Below are 17,115 nucleotides of genomic sequence, written 5' to 3'. Positions count from 1 at the left end.
CCACTGGTAACATCGGATGCAGGGAGTTATGTTGTGCCCTCATGTGTCAGTGTCAAGTAAAGATGGTGATGACCAGACTGGCCACCAACGAGCTTGGCAGTGGTAAGATAAGTGAGAAACTATCCCGCCTTCTGGAGGTCCTCTGGAAAATGGTAGCTGGCTCTAGTTTGGTGGAGAGCTGCATTACACTTCCCAAAATTCACTGAACCACTAGCTTTTGTCGATCCCTTGGAGGGCCCAATGGCCAGTGCTTCTTCTGTTCTGGTAGGTGCTTTTTACCTGTGGTAGCTGGGGACTAGTACAAGAGAGTCTAGTCTTTGGCTCACAGACGGTTCGTACTTCCTGGCGGAATCAGTTTTTAGTCCGGGACTAGCCACAGTTGAGCAGTTCCAAGAAGGTTGCCACAGTTTCAAGGTATCACACCTTTGGTTTCTGAAGGTCCCTGTTGTTATTGATACAGGTCTTCTCTTGTCCTTTCTTCACAAGTTGTTGCAGATCTGAGATTGTGGTTCCAAGGGTGTCCCTTACATTCTTGATTCAGGGTCTTTATTGGTGTGGTTGCAAGAAGCCAATGGGCTACTAGTCCCAACAGCTAATCCATCCCTGAGGTGATCGCATCCAGTGGGTTGTGACACCTTTTCTACCCAGAACCCTCCATTTTTACTCTTTTCAAGATGGCAGAATTCTTCCTCGGCTGCACAGACCAGACTGCCCACCCCAGAGGTGTGGCTATCCTTCTCAGGGTGTGTGCCTGGGGGCAGGGAAATGGGTTTGTCCTCCTCTGGGGGACAGCCTGCTTGCATATCAGAGGCGATGTGCCCTTTGAAAATCACTGTCTTAATGTGCCATTTCACTAGCCTTCCAGGGAGGGATGTGTGACCTTCTTCCCTTCCAGGCCTTTGTCCTGACTCCTGTGAGTGTTTACATTTCTACCCAGAGGATCAGAATCCTATCTTGGCAGCAGCAGATGCAAGCTGGCAACCAGAGCACAGGAAAACAGGGGCAACTCGGTGGGCAACCTCTAAGGTTGCTCTCTGGGCCCATGTCACATCACCCTCAACACAAGATTCATATCAGGGGTGAGAAGGCACGTGTTTTTGCTACCAAACATGATTCATTTAATCTGTATCACAATGGAGCTGGTGACTTCAAGTTTGCTCGGGTTGCAGCCCATGTTATCCTATGGACCCTCAATCACTAACAGTAGCCTTTTATGGAAAAGGCCACTATAATGACACGTAAGCTTGTACACCTTTAATATAATTCAAACTGCTTTCTGGGCTCAGGAGGCCTTTCTTATGGGTGACTGACCTAAATTAAAGATAGTGCTTGGTCAAGTCAATGGATTTGTAGGGTGCACTTCTCACCCATGAGGGTATCCAGGTGAAAGTTCAGCTGCATGAGATAGGTCTGGAGTGTTCAGTCAAAAAGCCAGATCTTGAGATGTTTTCTGAACTCCAGGATGGAGGGGAAGGCCCTCAGGTGGAGGGGGGATTGCTCCACACTTTTGCTGCAAGGTAGGAGAAGCCCCATCCTCAGTGGGTGTTCCTGCGGATGCGGGCTGTCTGGGCAAAGTAGATGGTGGAGGATTGAAGTTGTCTGGTAGGGTGATGAAAGTTCAGGTGATGACTTAATTAGGCAGGTCCTTAGTTGTGTAAGGCTTTGTAGGAGAGGGTCAGCAGCTGAAACTGGCATCACTTGTGTATGGGGAGCCAATTTCCTGAGGTATGGGTATATGTGTGAGTGTCTTGGGAGGTCAAGTATGAACCTTGCTGCTGCATTCTGAATGATTTGGAGTTTTTTGTGAGTTGTAACCTGAGTCCACCATAGAGAGTTTTACCATAGTCCAGGCAGCTGGTGACGAGGAAGATCTTGTGTAGGAGGCAAAGGATGTGGAGTAGGCAGAGGAGAATGAGTTGACCTAATTTTGTATCCGTAGTTTGTTGTCGATGATGACCCCTAGGTTGCAAGCGTTTCTGTCAGGGTGGGGGACGCTAGGTCTGATGCCCACCAGGAGTTGTCCTAAGGTGAGGTGGAGGTCAGAGTTGCAGGATTTCAGTTTCATCAGAGTTAAGTTTGAGGAAGCTTTCTTTCTTCCAGTTGGGTATGTTGTTCATGCAGAACTGGAAGTTGGTCTTGGCCTTGGATTTGTCTTCAGTTAGTGAGAGGATGAGTTGTGTGTCCTCTACATAGGAGATGATGTTCAGTCAGTGATTTCTTCCAATGTTGGCCAGGGGGTCATGTAGGTGTTGAATGGGGTGGGGCTGAGGGCAGATCCTTTGGGGACTCTGCAGATTTTGGACTTGGGTTGGGGGATAAGTGAAGGGAGGTGGCTAGTCTTTGTCTCATCGGAAAGAAAGGAGGCAATCCATTTAAGGGCATCTCCTTGGATGCTGATCTTGTGGAGTCTTTTGAGCAAAGTCTAATGGGAGATTGTGTCGAAGGCCGCATAGAGGTCGAGGAGGATGAGAGTGGCCAAGTGTCCTTGGTCTAAGAGGATTCTGATATCATCCATCGGTGTGACCAGGGCGGTTTCAGCACTGTAATTGGGGCGGAATCCAGACTGTGATGAATCCATCAGGTTGCTGTCTTCTAGGTATGCTCTGAGTTGCTAGTTAATGGCTTTATCTAATAATTTCACTGGGAGATGGAGCAGGGAGATTGGTCTGTAGTTTTTAAGGTTGCTGGGGTTGACAGAGGGCTTTTTGAGGAGGGGCTTGATTCCAGTCATCTGGGTAAGTGCCTGTGTTGATGGCTAGGTTAAAGATGTCTGTGAGTCCTTTGCCGATGCTGCTGCCAAGGTTAAACGTGTCATGTGGGAAGGGGTCCGTGCGGGATCCTGAGTGAATGGATTTCATGATTCATAAGACTTCTGGGTGGTGAGCTGATTCCACTGGTGGAGTCCGTGCTTTGGAGTGGTGTCTAGGGAGTTGAGGAGCTTGATTGTGTCTGCTGCAGTGGACTGGGGCCCAAAGTTCCTGTTGATGGTGGTGATTTTGTCATGAAAGGAGGGGCGAGGTAGTCGCACAGTTCCTGTGTGGGGTATATAGTGTTCTCTAGTGCTGAGGGGTTGCGAACGCTTTGACAATAGTGAAGAAGTCTGTGCTGTGGTTTGCACTGTCTTGAATGCGGGTGGCCAAGACTTGCTTTCCGGTGTTTTTTATGAGCCTATGGTAGGGGTTGAGAACTTCCTTGAGTGGGATGCAGTCATCAGGGAGTTTGGAGCGGTGCCACTTCCTTTCACGTTGTTGGCAGGTGTGTTTCTGAGTGCAGAGATCCGTGTGTACCAACTTGCTTGGTAGAAAGTTATATTGGCTTTGCTGGGGGTGTCTATGTTTGAGCAGAGTGATATCCAGGTGGTGAAGTGTTTAGCGTCTCTATTGATGTCCGGGGTGGGATTGGGTGACTGGTGGGTGGTGCCTATTGGGTAGTAGTTGAGGGTGTTGGTCCGTTGGTTCTTGGATATCTTGTTCCATCTTCTATGTGATGTGGGGGGGGGTTAGGTATTTGGTTTGGTGTGAGGAGGTATTTTAAATTGATGATGGCATGATGACATTGTTTGAGCAGTTTACATTGCTCCTGCAGTCTTCAATGGCAGGCCTGCTCTCAGTAGTTTACTTGGGCAACTCAGGGTGACATAAACAGTGCTTCAGGCCCTGATAACCCCCATAACACCAATGGGTGCCACTGGTACCATATACTAGGGGCTTCTAAGGGGATTAAGGTACTTGAGAATTGACAATACCAATTCACATTTACCAATTTAGGGAGAAAGCACTGGCAATGGGTCCTGGTTAGCAGGCTCTAGTGCACTTTCTGAGTCATAACCAACAGCATCTGGAGCAAAAGGTTGGGGTGACCTTCCAAAAAGAGCACTTTCCTACAACCGCCAATTCACTAAACACCTGGAATACTACAATCATCTGGACTCTTCCCAATCCAGATTCTGCACCAACCACAGTACCAAAACCACCCTGATCACTGCAACTGATGACATCAGAACCCTCCTTGACCGGGGAGAAACTGTGACCCTGATCCTTCTCGACCTCTCAGCAGCATTCAACACTGTATCCCACCACACACTCCTCAAGAAGCTTCACCACATTGGACTCCAAGGAGATGCCCTCAGATGGATCGCCTCCTTCCTCGCCAGAAGAAACCAGAGAATCCTCCTACCACCTTTTACCTTGTAACCCAAGAACATTATCTGTGGTGTCCCACATGGCTCATCCCTCAGTCCTACACTGTTCAACATCTATATGACCACCTTGGTCAACATCATCAAAACCCATGGAATTAACATAATTTCTTATGCAAATGACACCCAGCTCATCCTCTCACTATCAGAAGACCCCCTCACCAAAAACAAGGGATACTTTCCACAGGTGCACAGCTGGCATTGCCAACTGGATCAAAACCACTGCATAAAGCTCAACACAGCTAAAAAAAGAAGTGCTGATCTTAGGGTACAGCACTTCCCCATGGAATGACTCCTGGTAGCCTTCTGAACTAGAACCCACACCCACTCTGACAGACCATGTTTGCAACCTCGGCATCATCCTGGGCAGCAAGCTCACCAGGAAGCACCAGATCAATGCAGTCGCTTTCGCCTACTTTCTCACTCTCCGCATGCTCTGTAAAATGTTCAAACGTCCCAGTGAACACCAGATGAACCGTCACTCAAGCCCTAGTCACCAGCCAGGAAAACTCTGGCAAAACACTGTACGTAGCAATCTCCATGCACCTCCTGCGGAGACTACAGACCATACAAAATACGCGCAGACTCATCCTCAACATCCCCAAATAGACCCACACCACCCCACACTTCAAAAAGCTCCACTAGTGCCCCATCCAGAAGAGATGAGAATTTGTGGCACAGTTTTTATTATGGAAATAGAATTGTGTGTTTATAAGCGGCAACAGCACCCCATGTGAATGACTGAGCTGGTCCCAAAAAGTCTGGAAGTTGTCGGCCTAATTCCTGACTAGCTTGCAATGCCTCACCCACCCTGAAAAGGAATAGGTATTTTGTAGCAACATAGACATGACACTCTGACTCGTCGGGGGAAGTTTATTAAACAGATCATGCACCTTTCATTCAGTAACTCACACACACATGCCGAGCAGGACATGAGATCCAGAATGGATTTCAATATATTGAAGCAAGTACATTCTAGTGTAAAATGAGCAGGCTGCCATTATGAGGCAGAAGGAGCATAATATTATTATCAGCAATACAATCAAAGTGAAGGATATAAAACCCCTCCACCATCTTAAATGATTAAATGATTATAAAAGCACATATATTACTAACCTACACCCTATGTCTGAAACCTGAGAACATAGTGGTGGTAACGTTTCCCGTCTAAGGAAGGGAACCCAACCCCATACCTGGAAACGTTGGCTCTGGCCTGCCTGCTCTCTGATCCCCTCCAGTGGCTGAAGAATCAGCTCCAGGATTAGCGAAGCTGTCAATAGGATGATTTTGATTGCAAAACTGCCATGGCTGGCATGCCCCCTGTTCACCTTAGGCCTATGCAATGCTTCTATACTAAACTATGTAATGTTCTAGGAACAGGCCTGACATCAACTGATTTGGGACTTCTGCCAAACTCCTGCAACAGCAATATGGAATAGAATAGCATGTACCGAACATGACAGCCTTAAACATAGCACAATGTGCAATGTTTATTAAGTGCTGATGAAATTTGTAGTGCCAGCAACTATGTGTTCTCAGAAAACAAGTAACTACAAACAAGCCACGAAAATAATAACATCAGTAAAATAAAATATGCAAAAAGGCACAAGTGTTGGGTCTGTAACTAAAATAAAGGTGTCCGTCCCAGGCACTCAGGTGAACCCCAACAAATTTAAGATGCTGATCCACACCTTCAAGGTCCTTCACAATCCAGGACCTGCATACATCAACCACTGCCTGAACTTTGGCCAACCCTCCAAACATCTGCCCTCCATGCCCCTCTCCCACGCACACACACCCTGCATCTGCTATAGCAACAGTGGAGGATTCTCCTTCCCCTACCTCACAGAGAAATCCTGTAATTACCTCCCCCTTCACCTATGGACCTCATCCTTTCTTCTGAAGTTCAGTAAAGGACTCGAGACCTGTTTCCTCCACTGAGCCCCATAGCAACTTTTCTCACAGTGCTGGGATACTCTCACAGGTGATTGCTGCATTCTAGAAGTCCTGATTGAGTTATGAGTGCCCACTAATATTATGAGGCCTATCCCAGATCTCCCCTTTAAACTGCAGAGGCCCCTCTGCGCCAGGCTATCGGTGTGAACCTACCAGGCAGGCCACAATGATAGTCTCCCAAGCACAACCCCGCACACTTGTACATATTCATGTGTAACCAGCCAAGTGTCCCTTACCCTAGTTACAGTGACCTTATCATAAAAGGATAACGGAGGTAAACATGTGCATTCCTTTATCTGTGTGATTACCGTGGGTGAAGCACATACTAACATTCACCCACAGTGAAAAGTCTAAAAACTGGTGATAAAAGTAAAAAATCCTGTCAAATGAAATGGGTGGAACCCATTTTGCAACAATGCACCAGAAGGCCAGTCGTAATGATATTGACACAGCTGCCTTGTGGTGAAAAAGGCTGCCCAGTCATAGGATTTCTGATGGCAGAACCATCAGAAACCTATGACTGGGCAGTCTCTAGATGAGGCAAGGGGACTACTCTATAGAGGAGCCTGGTGAACCACCGTTTGGTGCTGCAGGAGCCCCATTGTGTTAAGACAGGGCTCCCCTCTGTAAAGCCATGGGTAGAGTTTGGTGGACATAATACTCCGTCACCAACGTGCTCCCATCCACCCTATTACAACTATAAATGGTCCTCAAAAACACATTTGCATTGTCTGGGAGAGCGCTAGAAAAAGCGTGCACCGTCTACACAGCCTTAGAAAACGTTATGGAGAACTGCACTATGTATTTAGGAAAACCCTTTCGACTTCAGCTGCTAGATGAGCAACTTCCAGGGTGCCTTTTTTTAAAAGAGCTTTTAAAAGTGATATATTTGGTGGTCAGCATAGGTAAAGGTTGCTTATGAGACCCATGTATCAATGTGATCAACAGTCATGTTTCTCTTTTATCTAAACGTTAGCATAAAACCATTAACTCTTTTAGTATATATTATCTTGCTATAAAAACACCTTATAATTGTGCCACATAGAGTAATTTCTAAGCTTCAATACACTTTATGAAGTAAGTGTAAAACACAAGGATTTGCAAAGATTAAAAAATAAACCTAGAATTCTCTTTTCAGGAGGCCTGGTTGAAGTTTTAACTACACTGGAGTAATAGGAGTAATTTCACTAATTCCACCTTTCTCTTGTAAATCAACATTACTGAAAATATGTGATTACAAGCAACTCAACTAATTAAGAGTAAATTGTGGCAAAATCCTACCGCAGGAGGACAGGAACAGTGAACTAAAAGAGAGAAAGTGGCTGCTGCTATCCGCCTTCTGTTGTATTAAGCGCTATTCTCATAGCTCTAAATGAACCCCCAGGTCCATTTTCGACACATGTGTGCATTTTGCGCGAAGAAAATAGTGCTAAATGCTTTATGGCGCTCTTCTCGTAACTACGCAATATTCCAGGTTATGCGCACACGTACTTTTCCCATTTTAAAAGTTGGTGATCATTAGTTGTATTTGCTGCCTTTGTACAGCACTCACGCTGTCAGGAGACAATTAGTGCTAAACAATACATAACACGATCACTAACCTCATGTATCAGGGCACTTTTTTAAATCTTTCAACTTTCCTTCTATTTTACATGACTTTCCTGATAAGAATTTAATAAATAAAAACACGAGAAATTAGCAGAACATTCAGTAGTTTTTTAAAACAATCACTGCACTTCCTCAATTGTGTTTTATTCCAAGTTAGTTATGTATGTTTTGTTATCCCTGGCTCACACTGAGAGCCCTATTCATAAATCCTACGTTCAAAACCTGATAGTTAGCAGGTCCGATGTAAGAGCAGTGTAGAAATGAGTTTGTTTTTTTCACTCCTGTACCGTGAAAGCAATGAACAACAGGCACTTGAGCCGAAACTTGGTGGAGGTTGGCCTGCCACACCCCCTGGCTCTTCGCACACAGAGGGGAGGCTGGAGAATGATTCACAAATCACCGTGCCCGCAGTGAGTCACAGGTCTGTGCAGTCCTCACTGGACATGAAAAGGTAGGCCACAATGATGCATGTTTCTCTGAGGACCACTGTCAGCCCAGCACCAGCTCTCTGTCTCATAGTCAGAGCAGAGTTTGCAGCTTCAGATAGCAAGGGGAAGGGAAGGGAATGAAAATGGCAGGAGAGGACAGAGGGTATTTTGGGTCCTGTTCACAAAGGTAAATCTATATGTGTAGATTCACTTCCAGTATATTTACTCTCACACTTTTGAGTAACTCTACTGCTTTTACCTATTCACCATATACGAGTGTAAAGTTACTTAGAAGTTTAGACTTGCGTGTTACCACCCCCTGAAATAAGGGGCAGGAGTTAGAGCTGTAAAGTTACTATATGTGGTGACTTTACAACTGTATTAGATGTTCCTCATACTTGGCGGAGACAAGCGATATCAGGAAGGTGATCTCCCTATAGTTAAGTATAGGGAAGAGTTTAAAAGTTTGTTGAGCTTTAAAAAAAAAAATCAAAAACTATTTTTTGTTAAATAGTAATGTTAATTAATTTTATACATGCATTTTGTATGTAGCACAATATAAAAAATGTAAGCATTAATGAATGATTAATTAACTGAAGTTTATATTACAATTTTAATAATTTTGAATATATTAGTGCCTGATTTAGATTTTGGCTGATGGGTTACTGTGTCACTGCGGTTACAGATATCCGTACGTCGAAATATAATCCCATAGGAAATAATGGGATTTATATTTCAGTGGATGGGATATCCATCACTGTTGTGATGGAGTAACCCAGCCACCAAAATCTAAATCAGGCCCTTAATTCTAAAAGAAGTCTGAAGTTTAAATTAGAAACATATTCCAACCCAATATAAAAAAATATATTTTGTACTATGTATTAAAATTATTAAGTGATGTGTACAGCTAATTAAAAGCAATTTGATCATTTTTTAATGAAGATTAACGTTGCATTCATTTTTAAACTGAAAAAAATAATTTCAAATAAAATATTTATTTTTCTTTATAGGCAAATTTAACATAAAATAAAATGTATTTATATTTTTATAGTTTAAATAATTCAAGTTATTTTAAAGTTAGTTCCTATGGAGTCTTATATTAAGTTCCTACCTCCATTATTTTCAATGAAAGGGTGTTGCAGTACAAGTGGTTGGCTATGTGTGCTGCTGGATTTACTCCTGCTCTGAATTGGAATGCATTAATAACTATTTTGGATCCTTTTTTGCTGAAGTAACAATAGAAGGGCAGTTTGTGAACAGCAATGGTATTGCTCTTTTGTAGGTGGGTGCATGTCCCTTCCTCAGCCCCTCACTAACCCCCTCCGAAACCCCTTCTTACTCCTCCTGTTAATCCTTTCCATTTAGGAGTAAGTATTCCCATTTTCCACTCATTCCCCCCTATATTTACTACTAAAACCTAGTCAGGGCATCAGGGCAGAGATCTCCGAATAGAAAAAATAGGAGAGGCGGAGGCAGAGACCTCAGCACCCAGGTTTGTGAATAGTATTTTGTAGTACATTAGTAGTACTATAACTTAACGTACATTAAAATGCAGTTTATGAATAGGCCACATCTTTTGCTTCTATATTCTGGCAGAGCGTGTGATAAGGGTATCACTGAGGTTAAACATGGAGAGTGGCCAGACACCAGGTTTCCTTTTTTTGAATTTGGGTGATGGAGGCTTGCCCTGAGGGTGGTATTAGATAGTGGCAGGCCACCAAATGTTTTTTTGATCTGGTATGACAGCACAACAGTCAGCAGACCGTAAGTGATCAACAAAAAACAGAGCTTTCAAAGTACTACTGAGAAGAGATCAGAGTCCACTCAAATGTTGGTTGACCTTAGTATAGGATTTAGTTGGGCTGAGGTTGTGTGCTTTCACTGCAAAGAGTGTTTGTTTTACATTTTTTGAATTGTGGCAAAGCATATACTCGATATAGTAGGACAGATTTTTATGATGGAAAGCCACTGATCATGGGTATAGGGCTGGTCTGTTAATCATTAAAAGTTACAATACAGGAAGTAGGCCTCACATACTTATTATTAAAAGAATATGTTTATATCAGTTTATATAAGGGGCAATAGTTATTACTCTGTACGAAAGCCTGTAGAGAAGTATTTGGTTGGAATCTCACAAATTACTATAATAGATAAGAGTTTGGGAGTTGGTTACCTTCATGACGAACCCTTCATATAGATTTTAGCTGTGAGAATCCTTGATAGGCCTCTGAAGAGAGACAGTATTTTGCTTAAACAACTGTAGCCTTGTAGGAAATCTTACGCTCAAAACAGTAGCTCTGAGATGGTCATGGTGGCAAGTCAAAGGTCTGATCTGTGCAGTGGGAAACGTTATATCCGATGCCATAGGTGTGATCTGCTTATTATGAAAAGGTAAGACAAAAGCAGTAGGCCGTTATTATTATTTATTGTGAAAAGCATAGCCAATAGGCAAACAGTTGTTTTCTATCACATTGTATTACAGGCTTTAGACAGGTGTACTGTTGCATGTAGCCTTGCACAGATTACCGTAATAAGCAAGGGTTTTTTGATGATCACCAGAAACTCTGACAAACCTTGTGGATTTTCACTGTGATGATTCTTGTTAAGCTCTATTCAAGGGTTGTATATTATTTTGCGAGCTCCATATTTCTACATATTTGTTATTTTGTAATTGTGTGCAGCATGGTTGTCAGTTCTTGAGTACTTGAATACACATGTGTGGGCTATGATGTCAAAACAATGGTAAAGCCTATCGACCTTATCAGTTAATTTGGGAAACATTATGCCAGATTCCTCAGGTTTGACCTTACTTATTTTGAAAAGCATGTGTTAAAGACAATGGGCTTTTTAGTTATTACACTGTGTCAAACCCTGTGGCAGATATTTTGTTACATGGAACATCACAGATTACCGTAGCAGGCAAGGGTTTTGGTGTTGGTTATCCCCTGTGAAAAACTGTGGGTATAAAAGATTTGCACTGCTAGAATCCTTGTTAGGCCCTCTTAGGAGAGAGAGTATTTTGATTTGCCAACTGTAATCTTTTAGACATTTTTGATTTTATGAGGGTTGGCTTGTGAGAAAGCATATGTTCAGTACACTAGGACTGAAATGGTTATGGTGTCAAGCCAACAATAATAGCTATTGGCCTGATTGGTGCACAGAGTAAAGGTATTTCAGATGCCAAAGGTATGGTATGTTTACTATGAAAAGTTATAACAGAGGCAGTAGGCCTGATTTGCTTACATATGTTAAAGACAATTGGCCTATAAGGGTGGGTGGCTTTTGCCCTGTTACATGAAATCTCACAGATTACCTATGTACAGAAGGATTTTGGTGTTGGGTACCCCCTTTGACAAACCATTGGAGTAGAAGATTTGTACAGCTATAATTATTTCTAAAATCTCTTCAGAAGTCCTGCCAGGCATAGCAGTCTGCCATGATCTTGCATTAAAACAATCACTAAACAATACATGTATCCATATTTATGAATATATATCTAAATATATACATAGAGGGCCTTTGTGCCAACCCGCTTCTGCCATTGTTCTGTCTAAGTGGCATTTACATTTTCTTCCATCCATGACAGCGTGCTGCATGGGATAATGGTTCAGTCCCTATCAGTCATTGGCTTTCGTTCCGTGTGAATAATGGCATTTTCTGATCATGTGCATATCCACCTTATAAAGGGTGTGCTTCAGTGACAGGGATAGTTGGCCAGTCCTTTAATTTTCCTTTTATATTTCTCCTTTCATTCCTTTACTTCTCCTCTTTTTATTTTTACTTTCCTTAAAAGGGTACAACATTCCTTGAGCAATGCTAACATACCGCTTGCCTGCTGCTTATTTAATCTGCAAAGAATCTCATTCCACATTAGGCCATTATAGAATACTGTTGTCCATAGCATTTCATTGTTTTACATTTCCAAGATGGGCAACATGTTGATTCTAAATGTGGCACCCATGGTGGAACTTGAAAACAATGATAGACAATTTACAAATCCACTTCAACTCAGAGGCAGTTGCCCTCCATATTCATACTGCAACATGTTTTCATTTTTGCTTTTTATGTCCTTGTAATTTATCCTGCATATTTTGTTGACTTAGTTCATGTTTTATTATAGTTGTTCAGAGGTTAAATGCAAGAATGAGTCAGTGAAAGGATCAATTGATGTCTGAGTGCAAAGGTGATTGACAGAATGCATGTTATTGAGTGCCTAAACCCATCAATGGCACAAAGGGAACTTTCATTCATAAGCCAAACCTATAAGCATTGATAATCCTTGTTTTTATAATTGGACAGTTCTGTGTAGGGGAGTCATTACCAGAGTGAGGTGAGTGGATGGCAGGACACAAATACTTCAAAGGGGGCTTATGGAGGTGAGACCATTTTGTGTGGCTTACCCTGCATTGACGGTCTTAGCAAGCTAGAAAGACTGTAGGGGCATATACAACATTACATTATAGATGGATAGTCAACACAGAATTTTACACCTAGGATCTGGCAACAAGTAGGCTGCAGCAATATTCTCAAGTGGAATGCTACTCTGCCCAATTATAGCCGGCTTGGTGTTTCCTCCACTTGATTTCCCAGATGTGCAATAAGTAGGCACAATGTTACTGGCTTGAAAATACCATGCGGCTCGAGCTCCATGATGAGCCCTGTCCCAGCACCTGGATACACACCCTGATAAGGCATAAGGGAGCATGGAACTCTTCATCCTTGCCAGCCTGTAGCCTGACCTGCCTCTGACAGGGAAGACGCACCCTCCCCCAGCCAGAGCTCCAGAGAAACCGACTGGTCCCTGCACCAGGTCCATAATTCAATATCTTACTCCATAATATATACATTTTTGTATAATATTCTATACTATATGAATGTTTATAAATATTGTAATTATTTTAACTATGGACTATTCTATGTTTAACTATCGATAACATTCTATGTTTATCACTCAGAGACCAATAGAATGAGAAATATGAAAATACGGGTTATATATAGATAATGTATGTATATAATGTAGATAGCAACATTTACATTTCATCTTTGACTTGAAAATAGTGGGGACACTTACTAATGGATCACTTCCACTCTTTTTTATTGTCACTTCACAAGGTCTTTGTTAATTAGTTCCCTTATTATATTTTTTAGGTCCTATGCAGGGGTGGTCCAATCAGTGTATAACCACCCGGTAATGCTGAATTGTTTGTATGGGTCTTATAGACTTTCACCTTTTGTACTGATGTTTGCATTAACTCATCATGTGACTGACATTTTGAGGTGTGATTGCTTGAAATTGCCGATTTACAGTGTCTTATGGGGGTGTGTTTAATTTGCACTCTGAAAGAAAGGTACTTTCTAGTAAATTTCCGCAGATTATCTTCCTACTATAATCATGTTCTGATGTCATAAATGTGACAAATATACAGTTTATTGGCACAAACTGTCTAATAATTACTATTCCGTAGGTAATTGTATGTTGAGAAGATCAAGGAACTCATCCGAAAAGCACTGAAAAGTGTGGGTATCATCTCTTATTTGGAAAAGGGTCACTTTGTGAAGCCAATTGTAACATGTCAGTAATCCAGGATTCTATTCTTAAATAGGAGGTGGATTTCCAGTTTTTTAGTTGTGCATTTTTTGCCACCTTCGGGCTCCTACCCATCCATCCTTTTCAAGATTTGCCACACTTAAACCATGTGGGAACATTATTGAGGAAAATGACCGACTTGGATAAATGAATGTCAAGAGAGCCCGTCGATTGAATTCTTTCTGCTATTTCTATATACCAGCATGAACGTTTTCTGCAATACACAAGTGTGTGCACTAGATTGGCTTCTGGACAGTTGCATCTCCAGCAGTTACCTTTTTCAGTAAGACCTAGTTTGATTATGTTTGCTGGATGTCCAATAAGACCTCTTTAAAATGAATTGCTGTGCATGAAATGTGTGTCTATTAATTTTAGCTTTCTGAACAGACTACAATAATTTATCCCAAACAGTTGGGGGGATGGCATAGTTTAATGCTCTTTCACAGTCCTTTTGGTATTTCTCTCGTCATTGAAGATTTTCATTTCTTATGATTTTATAAATTGTGCAGGACAAGCGAAGGGTTTGAGGAGATGGAGCTAACAGTGCAATTTTATATAACTTATTTTGCGACAATCCTCTAGCATCTATTGTATTTGGTGAAAATTCTGTAAAACACTGTTCGAGTAGATTGTAATCTGCCTTCTCACCTTGAGGCAAATGGTTCTTTGATGTTTAAACTCATAAATAAACTTTAAATCTGGTTGCCTTCCACTAAGTGGGTGATTCGGAATGTGGTGAGACATACCCATTTAATGCTTTAGAGGTTTTTTAGGTCGAACATAGAGTATATACTTTTATACTTCTTTGTGGTGTCTCTGCTTTTTCACTGGTTTGTTTCAGTGTCCTTAAAAAATCCTTGCATGCTAGTGGTCAATCCTTGCTCTTTGTCCCACCTTGTCCACAGTTGTACACTCCCCTGGAGCATGGCCTTCCGCCTATGTAGCATGTGCTAAGGGATTACTTTTTTCAAAGGCTAATATCATTTGACCAGAGCGCTGGATGTTTCAGTGGCTCCAGTCTGTTTCTGTTAACAGGGCTCTAGTCTATTACTTATTTTCATCTGCAGTCATGCATGACTTTGTTTATTCCATTCCTTACTCTCCCTCGCGCATTTTCTGTTCTTGCATTGCAAATGTGATTGTTCCTTTTGTCTGTCTCTGCGACCTCACTGCAGCACTTTGAACCGGCCACTTATGTCAACTGTTTTACTTTTTATTTTCATTTTGTGTGGCAAGAAAATGCTAATAGCTCAAATTTGAGTGAACATGAGACCCATTGCAGTTCAAATGCTTGTTTGTATTATTGTTTTCGTGCTGTAACACGAGCGAGACGACCTCTGATTAAAGCATCTTAATTAACTCTGCTGCTGACGGTCCCATATCCCACTGCTCACAACTGCTCACTTTTACTCGACCGGGAGCCTGGAAGAGTAACTGCAGTACACAGGGAACATGCTAGCAAGAATGCTCTTGGTGGGGCGGATAAAATGCACACTGCAACTTTCAACATGTATTTGTTTGTTCGACTTTCATGGCACGCTGGCACAGAGCGTAAAGAGTAGTGCTCTTCATAAACACAAGTCGCTCTGCTGCTGTGCTGTAATAGGAACCAGCAGACATCTGATAAAATCTGCTTAATTAACTGCTGCTGCCGGCCCCATATATCACTGCGCACAGCTGCTCTTCAGCTTTCATCATTTACTTGTTTGTTTGTCTTTCATAGCTGGATGGTACTGGGTGTAAAGAGCAGTGTTTTTCACAATTAACATTTGAAATGCTTTTTTTAGGTCTTAGCTCTAGACGGTGCGCATGCGCTGTCTCGAACCAAGGCATACTGTAGCTACATCTGAGGTTACGTACTGCCCACTGGCTTCCCATTCGCTGGCACAACCTTCGCTCGATTTTTCATTCTCCCCATTTGTGAAAGGCATGCATAGGTCATGCCTTTTCCGGCAGTTAGCCCTCCCCGAGAGCACCGCTCAACTACGATAAACCTCCACAGCAACCACTGTTATTCATTGTTTCTGGACTATTTAATTGTTTTTTAAACTGTGAGACTTGTCCTGTGGCACATAAGGAGGGCAGTGCGCCAATTTTATTATTTTTAAAAATGTGTGCGCTGGCTGCAACACCACTTTGTCTTCCTGTACCATCCGTGACATGAAGCCTCCAGTGCTGCCCCGCCCATGAGGGCAGCATTACCAGAGTGAAGAGGCTAGACCACACATTAAAAGCTTGCAGTCTATCACCGTTATCTGGGATGAGAACGGGCAGCTTTTTTTAGTGGCAAAAAATGCGCATACTTGACATACTGCTAACGACACAGAGATTTTCGACTAAAAAGTGCTCTTATTACTGAAGAAAAGAAAAATGTAAATGATAGTGGAATGCTATTTCGCGCTGGTGGGCACGTCATGTTTTGTCCATCCTTTGTTTACAGTGTGTATCGTGCTTGTCAATTGGAGAGAGCAGGAGAGGTGTAGGCAAACTTCTGAAAGGGTCAAGGGTGCACTGTGCTCATGGACTCTACCGTTCCTATTTGCCCCTCACTCTGTTCCTACCTTAATGAGCAGTTTTTTATGCACTTATCTTTCTTACTGTATAATGCTTCTAATTTACACTACAGCCCCTTCTATGGGTACCACTGTTTCTATCTCCCGCTATTCTTCGTTCACTGCACCCTCCCCATCCACTGCTCCTTTCCTCCCCTGCTTCCCCTCTCTACTCCCACTGCACTCTCTCTTCTCACCGCCCCGCTGCTTTACACCCACTGCATTCCTCGCTCATTTGCCCCCTCCCGTCTTCTCCTCCAGCCCCTGAAGTTCTGAACTTTTATGTCAGAACTGGAATTCCACGAAGCCCACGAGGTCCGTTTGAGATGCACACCGATAGCTGGGGTGCCACAGCCAATTCTGGCCTCCCTCAAATTCTGTAGCGCCTGTGTCAGTTGTTGTTTGTGGTTACACAAGCGTTTCACAAAAGTTCACAACGCTCTGTAGGTGTTGTTGCTCAGCGTAAACATGTCTCTGACATTACATGGGCTAGACAGACATGAATATTAAGACAGGTAGGGTCAGAGTTTAAACTTGTAACTGATTAGATTTGCGTGCCCGGCCCTGTTTACTAACATGTATATAATTTTAATTTGTATGAGTGTTCAATTGATTCCTCCATGTTTATTGTTTACATCTGTGTGATGCAGTCTGTTTGCATGTTTACAACTGTAAAGGACCCACTATAGTATTGTTTGACATGGGGGTAAAATCTGAACCCTACGTGTTGTGAGCTGCACATCTAGTAACCCGATACATGAAGGTTGGCTTAGCGGCCACTGTGTG

The 17,115-nt window shown here is 42.6% G+C and overlaps 1 protein-coding gene across 1 annotated transcript in view; it reads right to left on the bottom strand.

Annotated features, from left to right (window-relative positions):
• Positions 1 to 2,039: 2,039 nt before the first annotated feature.
• LOC138265127 (gastrokine-1-like) overlaps positions 2,040 to 17,115 on the bottom strand; it is a 36,160-nt gene continuing 21,084 nt past the window's right edge. The window contains exon 6 of the mRNA XM_069212668.1: positions 2,040 to 2,185. Coding sequence (XP_069068769.1) covers positions 2,040 to 2,185 — 146 coding nt within the window. The remainder of the gene's footprint in view (positions 2,186 to 17,115) is intronic.

This window comes from Pleurodeles waltl, chromosome 11 (assembly GCF_031143425.1).
Source record: "Pleurodeles waltl isolate 20211129_DDA chromosome 11, aPleWal1.hap1.20221129, whole genome shotgun sequence".
Taxonomy (NCBI): Eukaryota; Metazoa; Chordata; class Amphibia; order Caudata; family Salamandridae; genus Pleurodeles; species Pleurodeles waltl.
Note: the sequence above shows the minus strand (reverse complement) of the source record. Positions and strands in the feature narration are given on the sequence as shown.